The 11,235-nt window shown below is 41.8% G+C and overlaps 1 protein-coding gene across 1 annotated transcript; it reads left to right on the top strand.

The window, feature by feature from the left end:
- Positions 1-789: 789 nt before the first annotated feature.
- On the top strand, positions 790-10,945 carry LOC148198312 (uncharacterized). Its single transcript, XM_088115753.1, has 4 exons — positions 790-2,163; positions 2,197-3,392; positions 10,067-10,226; positions 10,721-10,945. The coding sequence occupies exons 1-4, from the start codon at positions 790-792 to the stop codon at positions 10,943-10,945; spliced, it is 2,955 nt and encodes a 984-aa protein (XP_087971879.1).
- Positions 10,946-11,235: the final 290 nt, after the last annotated feature.

Below are 11,235 nucleotides of genomic sequence, written 5' to 3'. Positions count from 1 at the left end.
GCCCAGATTTTGGCGGCTCTCGAAGCCCTGAAGACTACGGGAGGGGCGACGCCTGCGCAAGTCGAGGGAAGTGCTCAATATTACCCTCCGGTGTTCAGTTCTGGGAGCCAATCTGTTCCGTTCCCAATGTATGGATTACCTCCAGGTTACACCCCACCTGTGGGAGAATACACAAAAGGGGAGCAGGCTTCATTCTCTTTCCCTACCACTGTCAACATTCCGCCAATCAGTATTCAGGGACCTGTTGTAATGTCCGCACCCATGATAAATGAAGGAATGCATGCAAGCCTGTCTGATGGAATACGAGTAACTCCGGTGCCGCCTGTGATTACCGGAGAGGGCTTTTCTACAGGGACTGCACCACATACCTCGTTTCAGGGGGTAATTAGTAATGTTGATGGGGCGAAAGATAAACTGGAGAGCCTAGAGGCAAGATTGAGGGCTGTGGAGGGGTATGAAAGTTATGGATTTGGGGATGTTTCTAGATTGAGCTTGGTTCCTGGCGTCAAAATTCCACATAAGTTCAAGGCGCCAGATTTTGAGAAGTATAAGGGAAATACATGCCCAAAGAGCCATCTAACCATGTTTTGCAGAAAGATGGCTGCATATGCTTATGACGAGCAGCTGCTCATCCATGTTTTTCAAGATAGTTTGGCTGGAGTGGCATTAAACTGGTATACCCATTTGGAGCCGATTCAAATTCGTTGTTGGGCAGACTTGGCTGATGCTTTTGTGAAGCAGTATATATACAATACACATGTTGCGCCAGATCGTTTACAGCTGCAAAACATGTCGAAGGAAGACAACGAAAGTTTTAAGGAGTATGCTCAGCGGTGGAGGGAATTGGCTGCACAAGTTGAGTCGCCTTTGTATGATAAAGAAATGGTGGCTATGTTTGTAAATACGCTCCAACCACCATTTTATGAACATATGGTGGGGAATGTATCTTCAAATTTTGCCGATATCATCGTGATAGGCGAGCGAATAGAGATCGGGTTGAAAAATGGGAAGATTGCATATGGCTCGTCGGTGGGTGCAAACTCCAAAAAACCCAATTTCAACTCAGGGAAAAGAAAGGAGGGAGATGTGCATGCAACATCTGCAACCCCCGTGTGGAGAGGTCAAGCTCCCACCCATAACTATCGACCATACTGGGGTCAACATCCACATGCAGCTAACGCGTCATTTGGTCATCAAATTAGGCCTCAACAACAACCGGGGTACTATCAACCACAATACATCCCGACGAATAATTGGAGGGGTGGGGCAAATGTAGGTTCCAATATGAATGTGGGTCCCAATACTTATCCAAGAAGGAACCAGGAAAGAAATTATGTTAACTTTACTCCAATTCCTACAACTTATACGGAATTATTGCCTCAGCTTATCAAACAAGGTCTAGTTGTCGTTTGTCCCCTGAAGCCTTTGCAGCCTCCGTACCCAAGAGGTTATGATGCAGATGCAAAGTGTAGTTATCATGGAGGGGCCGCTGGTCATTCCACTGAGAGGTGTCTGGCTTTCAAGCATAAAGTACAGACTCTAATTGATTCCGGGTGGTTAAAGTTCCAAGAGGATAAGCCTAGTGTCGAGTCCAATCCTTTATCTGGGCATGGAAGTGCTTCGATGAATGCTGTCGAAGTGAAAGAGCATGAGCTGGTGAGAAATGTGAAAGAAGTCAAGAGCTCTAGGAGGTTTATTTTGGAGGCGTTGCTGAAAATGGGTATCTTGAAGGGTGATTATGATGAGAGTATGGCATGCGCGCTCCACCCAGAGGCTGAGCACTCTATTGAGGAGTGTGTTGAATTTGAAGAAATTCTGCAAGACCTGCTAGATCGTGGTCTGATGCAGGTATGCTACAAGAGGGAGGAGGGTGATGTATTTGCACAAACTGGTGATGAATCCGGCATGATTGTACCAGAACCATTGGTGATTCGTTTCACTAAGACTACTTCTATCCCACCAACTCAAGGAAGGTCGCCTGTAGTTATCCATGTACCAGCCCCTTTTCCTTACAAGAACGAAAAAGCCGTCCCATGGAGATATGGGATGCATGCGTCAGGCGAAACGCAAAGCGTTGATCCTGTTGTCAAAAACATATCAGGGATAGGGGGAATGACTAGGAGTGGTCGAATTTTCACGTCACCTGAGTTGGCACGAGAAAAGGTTAATGATAATGAAGCAACGATGGCCGCGAAGGCAAAAGAATTCTTAAAGGGGAAGGGTGCACAGACAGAGGAAATCCCCGACAAGGAAGAGAGGAGAGAAGTTTCTGAAGAGGAGGCTTGTGAATTTTTAAAATTCATACAACAAAGTGAATATAAGGTGGTGGAACAGTTAAATCGTATGCCTGCTCGTATATCCTTGTTAGACTTGCTCATGCATTCGGCATCACACAGAAAGTTGCTAATGAAGATACTCAGTGAGGCTCACGTGGAGCAAGGTATTTCGTTGAATAAATTCGAAGGTATTGTTGGCAATATTGTTGCTAATAATTATCTCACCTTTACGGATGAAGAGATACCTGCTGAGGGAAGAGGGCATAACAAGGCTCTTCACGTCTCTGTGAAATGCCTGGATCATGTTATTGCGCGTGTTTTAGTGGACAATGGGTCCTCCTTGAATGTCATGCCGAAAGCAACTCTGGAAAAGCTACCTTGCGAAGGAATGCATATGAGGCCAAGTTCAATGATTGTGAGGGCTTTTGATGGCAGTAAAAGAGAAGTGATGGGAGAAGTGGATTTACCAATGCAAGTTGGCCCATGCGTTTTTCAAATAACATTCCAGGTTATGGATATCCTGCCAGCTTATAGTTGTCTGTTGGGGCGCCCATGGATTCATTCGGCGGGAGTTGTGCCTTCTACACTACACCAGAAGTTGAAGTATGTGATAGGAGATAAGCTGGTGATAGTATCAGGAGAAGAGGATCTTCTTGTGAGTGGACCATCATCCACGCGCTACATCGAGGCGGCTGAAGAAGCTCTCGAGACAGCCTTCCAATCGTTGGAAATTGTGGGAAATGCTTGTGTGGAACCGTTTCCAGTAAATCCTCGCCTATCATGTGCTTCTATTATGATGGCCAAGATTATGCTAAGAGAGGGCTATATATATGGGGAAGGTTTGGGCAAATATCGGCAGGGGCGAGCATTCCCTCTAGAAATCGTTGAAAATAAGAACAGATATGGCTTGGGGTACAAACCTACCAAGGAAGACAGGAAAAGGGTGATTGAAGAAAGAAAAGAGCGCAGTCTGGCCCGTGCAGAAAGACGAGGGCCCAGAGAGAGCAAAATTCACATTGTTGACATCAAGGAAAGCTTCCGCAGTGCTGGGTGGATCAACACTGGCCAGATAGCAGCCGTGGAGGATGAAGAAAGGCCTCAAAGTTCGAGCTTTGTGTGGGCTTGCTCCCCTGATACTCAACTCAACAATTGGGAAACACTGGATTTACCTGTGATGCTTAATGTGAACAAAATGTAATAGTTTTAATTAAGCTTATAGTTTTGATTGGGGCTTTAGAACTGAAGTTTTGTGGATTGATTCTTTTTACTTTTCACTCAGCGTGATAATAAAGTTGCATTTCATCATCATTTGGCATTTTTCTTTGTTTATCTTATTTATTTATACTTTTTCATAAATTTAAATGATGCAGATGTGACAATGATTGTTTTGAAAATAATGATATCAATATTCCTAATTTTGAGCACCCTATCAATAATACGGAAGATGATTTCGAAGATGATGTGGAACCCTCTCCGAAATTGTTGAGATTAGTGGAACAAGAATCTAAGGAGATAAAACCCCATCAGGAGGAGATTGAAATACTCAACTTGGGAGAGAAGGATGAGATAAAGGAGGTGAAAATCGGTACTAGTATGAAAACGGAGGTGAGGGAAAGATTGCGTGTCCTGTTGAAGGAGTTTAAAGATGTATTCGCGTGGTCTTACAATGACATGCCGGGTCTGGATACCGATATTGTGCAGCATAAGCTCCCACTCAAACCAGAATGCCCTCCAGTCAAGCAAAAACTAAGAAGAATGAAGCCGGAAATGTCACTAAAAATTAAAGAAGAGGTCCAAAAGCAATTTGACGCAGGATTTTTGGCTGTGGCAAGATACCCACAATGGGTAGCGAATGTGGTACAAGTGCCTAAGAAGGATGGGAAAGTTCGGATGTGTGTTGACTATCGTGATTTGAATCGTGCAAGTCCGAAAGATAATTTCCCGTTACCACACATCGATACTCTGGTTGATAATACGGCCAAATTTTCGTTGTTTTCGTTCATGGATGGATTCTCGGGATACAATCAAATTAAAATGGCACCGGAAGATATGGAAAAAACGACCTTTATCACGTTATGGGGAACATTCTGTTATAAGGTGATGTCTTTCGGACTCAAGAATGCTGGGGCAACATACCAAAGGGCAATGGTGACACTCTTTCATGATATGATGCATAAGGAAATTGAAGTTTATGTGGATGACATGATTGCAAAGTCGGAATCAGAAGAGGAGCATATTTTCAATCTAAGGAAATTATTTGAGAGACTGAGAAAGTACAAACTCAGGTTAAATCCTGCCAAATGCACGTTTGGAGTAAAGTCTGGAAAATTGTTGGGCTTCATTGTTAGTCAAAGAGGGATAGAAGTTGATCCGGACAAAGTAAAAGCGATAACGGAAATGCCTGCGCCCAAAACAGAAAAGGAGGTTCGAGGTTTTTTGGGAAGATTGAATTACATTGCTAGGTTCATCTCCCAATTAACTGATACTTGTGAACCAATGTTCAAGTTACTACGGAAAAACCAGGCCGTAGTCTGGAATGAAGATTGTCAAGTTGCTTTTGAAAAAGTCAAACAATACCTGCAAGACCCTCCTGTATTGCGTCCACCTATGCCAGGAAGGCCGCTCATTTTGTATTTGACCGTATTGGATAATTCCATGGGTTGTGTATTGGGTCAGCATGATGAAGACGGGAAAAGAGAGCATGCTATATATTACTTGAGCAAAAGATTCACAGATTGCGAACAACGATATTCGTCGTTAGAGCGAACTTGTTGTGCACTGGCGTGGGCTACTCATCGTCTAAGGCAATACATGTTGAGCCACTCTACTTGGTTGATATCCAAGATGGATCCTATCAAGTATATTTTCGAAAAGCCTGCTCTCACTGGAAGGATAGCTCGATGGCAGATGCTATTGTCAGAGTACGACATTGTATATGTTACTCAGAAATCTATCAAGGGTAGCGCTTTAGCGGAATATTTAGCCCATCAACCCATTAGTGATTATCAGCCAATGCAACCTGAATTTCCTGATGAACATATCATGGCTTTATTTGCTGAGAATAAAGAGGACAAAAATGAAAAAGCGTGGACGGTATTATTCGATGGGGCCTCGAATGTAATGGGGCATGGAATAGGGGCAGTGCTTATCTCTCCTAAGAATCAATACATTCCAATGACGGCAAGGTTGTGTTTTAATTGCACGAATAATATCGCAGAATATGAAGCCTGTGCCATGGGAATTCGAGCAGCTATAGAGTCTAAAGCAAAAATTCTAGATGTATATGGAGATTCAGCTTTGGTCATCCACCAATTGAAGGGAGAATGGGAGACTAGGGATACTAAATTAATTCCATACCAAGCTTACATCAGGGGATTAATTGAGTATTTCGATTCCATCACGTTTAATCATCTACCGAGAGAAGATAATCAATTAGCAGACGCATTAGCTACCTTGTCATCGATGTTTGAAGTTGATCAAGATGCAGAATTGCCAATGATTGAAATGAAGAGTCATGCAAAGCCAGCGTATTGTCATTTCATCGAAGAGGAGGTAGATGGTAAACCTTGGTACTTTGATATCAAGCATTATCTTAGGACTCGAGAATATCCAGAGAAGGCATCAGAAAACGACAAAAGGGCGTTAAGGAGGTTGGTTGGCAGTTTCATTTTGAGTGGGGATATTCTATATAAGAGGAATCATGACATGGTTCTCCTTAGATGCGTAGATGCAAAAGAAGCCGACCTGATACTAAAAGAAGTACACGAGGGTACATTTGGCACGCACATGAATGGGCACTCAATGGCCAGGAAGATACTGAGAGCGGGGTATTTTTGGTTGACTATGGAAAATGATTGTTGTACACATGTGAGAAAATGTGAGAAATGCCAGGTGTACGCAAGTAATATCAATGTTCCACCCACGACCTTGAACGTGTTGTCTGCACCATGGCCCTTTTCGATGTGGGGAATAGATGTCATCGGAGCTATAGAGCCAAAGGCATCAAATGGACACCGTTTCATATTAGTTGCAATCGATTACTTCACAAAATGGGTTGAGGCCGCTTCTTATGCTAATGTGACTAGAAAGGTAGTGACCAAGTTCATAAAAAGGGAGTTGATTTGCAGATACGGGATCCCTAACAGGATCATCACTGATAATGCCACTAACTTGAATAACCAGATGATGACAGAGTTATGTGAGGAGTTCAAAATTCATCATCTTAATTCTTCTCCTTATCGTCCAAAGATGAATGGGGCAGTAGAGGCTGCTAACAAAAATATCAAGAAGATTGTGCAGAAAATGGTGGTCACGTATAAGGATTGGCATGAAATGCTTCCTTTTGCTTTACATGGTTATCGCACTTCGGTACGAACATCGACTGGGGCAACGCCTTTCTCGCTTGTATATGGAATGGAGGCAGTACTTCCGTTTGAAGTGGAAATTCCGTCCTTACGAGTTTTAATGGAAACCCAATTAGAAGAGGCGGAGTGGGTTCAAGCTCGTTTCAACCAGCTTAATCTCATTGATGAAAAGAGACTAACAGCAGTATGCCATGGACAATTGTATCAAAGAAGAATGAAGAAGGCATTTGACAAAAAGGTACAGCCAAGAGAATTTCATGAAGGTGAGCTGGTGTTGAAGAAGATCCTACCTATACAAAAAGATCATAGAGGCAAATGGACTCCAAATTATGAAGGGCCATTTGTAGTGAAGAAAGCATTTTCTGGTGGGGCACTAATTCTCACAAGAATGGACGGAGAGGAGTTACCATTGCCAGTTAATTCTGATGCAGTAAAAAAGTTTTACGCATGATGATTCCGTGATAGTGGTTGCTATTAAGGGGATGTTGATATTATCGTTAAAGATTATTGTACTCTGTGTTTTCTTTAATAAATGAAATTCGCGTAGTTCATTCATATTTTGGTTGTTTGCATTCCATCCGAAATATTGCATGTCAGGCTGAGTTGTTAAGTGGTCAAAGGAAAATGAAAATGAAAATAAATAAGCGTTTGTTGATAAAAGCATCACAGGTATATCAGGTTGGTGAGCTCGGTCCTGGAGGATGTCGAAAAAGGAAAACGAAAAAAGGTCACATGTTGAGTTTGTTGTTAATAAAGTTGTCAAGGACATAGTATTTTCGAAAAAGGAGTTTTGAAAAAATATCGTTGGTGAGCCTTTTCCTGATTCAAGGTTTTGGGTGTAACCGGTGTTCTTTTCTTAATAAAGCATTTGCATTCACATTACTTGAACCCTAACTTTTTCGTTTCCCACAAGACGAAGGATTTCGCCATATGCCTAATATTGGGGCAGTTTTCATCATGTTACATACCACCGATAATCCATTGATTAGGGAGATAAAAAAAAAATGAAGTTGATGTGTCAAGCACTACATAGTTTAGTTTCAGGGTTAAATTCAAGAGAAAATCAGACAAACAAGATTCGGAGTGACGGGTGGCCATTTTTCATTATCCAATCGTCAAAAGCAGTTCATTCAATTGCACCCCTTTTGAGCCAAAATTCGTAATTGTTTTTATCACCCTATACAAGAATCATTAGCATGTCGACGTCAATTTGAAAGGGTACATCATAAGCATCCAAAGTTGAAAAAAAAATGATGAATGAAAAGGAAAGTATCATAAAAGGACCACAGCAGGGGCAACAAAAAGAATGATCCAAAAAGAATGAAAAAAAAAACAACAATAAAGGATGCCTGAAGTTCAAATCTCTAAAGACAGTTGACTGGGCACCTTGCAAATGATTCTTGTTTAAAGACTTTAACCGTCAAACACTTATTTGGGCCTTCATTATCCTTTCTTTCAAAAACCCTTTGACCTTTAGCCACGGTACAAGCCAATAAAAGTCCACGCTGACTGAAAACTGTTTGTCCTAATCTTTCTCACGAATTTAACTTGGAAACAGAATGATGTGGTGAATGACGCATTCATAAAAAAAAATTAAAAAAATAAAAAAAATAAAAAAAAATAAAAAAAAATGGAAAAAAGATCTCCCTGTCAATCGAAGGTTATCCAATTTGGGGGAATCTTTCATACCCAAACCTTTCCACTTTTCCAAAGCATACTTATTGTGCAAAATTGGGGCAGTAGGGGAGCCTAACATGTTGATAGCACTTTCCCCCAGATGAGGGACACGCATACGTTAATATTTGCTCACGGAAAATCATTATTCATCTGCTTTTCATAACCATTCTTTCACATCCTACAGGGTTCAAGTTAATTTGGATTGCAAAAAGCGATAAAAAGAATTTTAACTCAGGGTTACACTTGCTTCCTGCTCATCAAAGGGTTTTATACCTATCAACGTTGTTTTTAAGAAATGCATTTTGAACGTACATCGTGTTTGATGACAATATTAACAATGGATTCCAAACATGAAATTTTCAAAAAAAAAAAAAAAAAAAAAAAAAAAAGATAAAAAAAGAAAAGAGCGAAATGAAAGTCTCATGTGTCTATGCATTCATGCACCATCATGACATAACATCATATAAGAGGAAGCGAGGAGAACTGTTTGCAAAATCTTCATGTTTTACTCGGCATTTATTAACTTTTCAAAGTTACATATCATGGTTTTAATTTTTTGTTATCGACCCTCTGCATGGCAATGGTCGGGTTTAAATTTCTGTTCTGTGAGTTTGGCCCTCTGCGAGGCAATGGTCAAATCCAGGTTTTAATTTTCTGTTATCGGCCCTCTGCATTGCAATGATCGGATTTAAATTTCTGTTCTGTGAGTTTGGCCCTCTGCGAGGCAATGGTCAAATCCAGGTTTTAGTTTTCTGTTATCGACCCTCTGCATGGCAATGGTCGGATTTAAATTTCTGTTCTGTGAGTTTGGCCCTCTGCGAGGCAATGGTCAAATCCAGGTTTTAGTTTTCTGTTATCGACCCTCTGCATGGCAATGGTCGGATTTAAATTTCTGTTCTGTGAGTTTGGCCCTCTGCGAGGCAATGGTCAAATCCAGGTTTTAGTTTTCTGTTATCGACCCTCTGCATGGCAATGGTCGGATTTAAATTTCTGTTCTGTGAGTTTGGCCCTCTGCGAGGCAATGGTCAAATCCAGGTTTTAGTTTTCTATTATCGGCCCTCTACACGGCAATGGTCGGATTTAAGTTTCTGTTCTGTGAGTTTGGCCCTCTGCGAGGCAATGGTCAAATCCAGGTTTTAGTTTTCTGTTATCGACCCTCTGCATGGCAATGGTCGGGTTTAAATTTCTGTGCTGTGATTTTGGCCCTCTGCGAGGCAATGGTCAAATCCAGGTTTTAGTTTTTGTTACTGATACTCTACTTGACATTGGTCATTTGGCATCGTGATTTGAATTATTTTGTTCGTTTTCTTTCATGATTGAAACCCGGACAAAATTAGTGTCTTTATCTTTACTTAGCTTTACTTAAATAATACGAAAAGATTAAATTTTCATATTATTTAGTAATATCTAAGTAAAGAGGGGCAGCTGTCAACACTCAATTTTGTCCGGGTTGTAAAAAATGTGTTTTTATTATTTTTTCTTTATTTTATTGTTTTATTCCATTTTTATTGTTTTCGATTTCTATTTTTCTCATCTTCAATTTGTTTTAATAGGATCACTTAGTCAAAATAATTAAAAAAATTGAAAAATAAAATTAAAATTAAAAATAAATAAAATAAAATTGAAAAAATAATAAATAAAAAATAGAAAAAAGAGAGAAAACGTGGGAAAGGGGTATGTGAGAGACGTGTTGGAGGAGGGGGGACCGGTTTGTTAGAGGGAAGATTTTCTAAGATTTTTTTGGAAAAGAAAAAGGGACCAGGTGGTTAGGGGGGGGATTGGAGCCCAAGATCTTGGGAAGGAAGGAGCAGAGAAAGATCAGAGAAAAAAGTTGGAGAGGGTGACGGGAATAGATCATCGGGAGGAGATAGAGGTTATCCAAAGTGACGAATATCAGAGGAATTCTCAGGTATGCAACTTATCCTTTATTCTCATTCTTCTCCATGACCGCCTGTTATCATCATCGATACATCATGCTCTCGTTGGAAACCCAGTAAAAAATCACTGCCAAAAAACGCTAACCCAGTAATATCCACTTTATTCATTGCACCATTTTTGTGAAACCCTTACGTCCCAAAACTCAAATGGCCCCCTTGAAATTCGAAGTCTTCTCCACTAGAGTCGCTCTTCCAGTGAGGATGAATGGGACGATGGAGGTCCATGGCACGGAACTCCTACGTTGGATAGGCTTGAGAGGAAGAGAGTGGTTGATTGTTTCGTGGTTGGCGGTTTGGAAGTAGTAGTCTGCTGTGTGGTGGTGGCAACGGCGTTGCTAAGGTTGTCCTGGTAGGTGATGGTGGCCGAGGAGGTGGACGAGGATAGGCACGGGGAGCCTTATTGTGGCAGTGTTTGTGTTTGTCATGGGTAGTAAAAGTGGATGTTAATGGGTGATGATGACACGAGTGGATCGGAGATGAAGGTGGAGAAAAACCCTCCTTGAGAGTTGCTGGTTTTCGAAGAGAGAAGAGTGGAGACGGTGTTGTCTTGGCTGACGGTGGTTCTGGTGACGCGAGGTGTCGCCGGCGAGGCCAAGGCGCGTTCTGTTTGAGGCGACGGTGGCCGGCTATGGCAGAGGCGGTAGTGAGTTCGTGGTGCAGAGCTGGGGACCCTGGGTCAGAGAAGACGTGAGCTGGGGAGTGGGAATGAGAGTGAACCTCCTAAACCCCTAGAAAATTCTAGGTTAGAAACCATTCAATTGGGCCAGGCCCAAAATTGAGCGTACGTCCAGGAACCTTTGTTTTTCGAGCGTTCGTCATCCAGCGTCATCATCCCAACGAACGCTCGTCCATAACAAGCGTTTGTCATCCAACGCTCATTTTCCCAACGAACGCTCGTCCATAACGAGCGTTCGTCATCCAACCTCATTTTCCCAACGAACGCTCGTCCATAACGAGCGTTCGCCATCCAGCCCATATCCT

Source organism: Vigna umbellata, chromosome 5 (genome assembly GCF_029865625.1).
Source record: "Vigna umbellata cultivar VRB3 chromosome 5, Vumbellata_1.0, whole genome shotgun sequence".
In the NCBI taxonomy this organism is placed as follows: domain Eukaryota; kingdom Viridiplantae; phylum Streptophyta; class Magnoliopsida; order Fabales; family Fabaceae; genus Vigna; species Vigna umbellata.
This window is presented reverse-complemented; position numbering and strand designations above follow the sequence as displayed.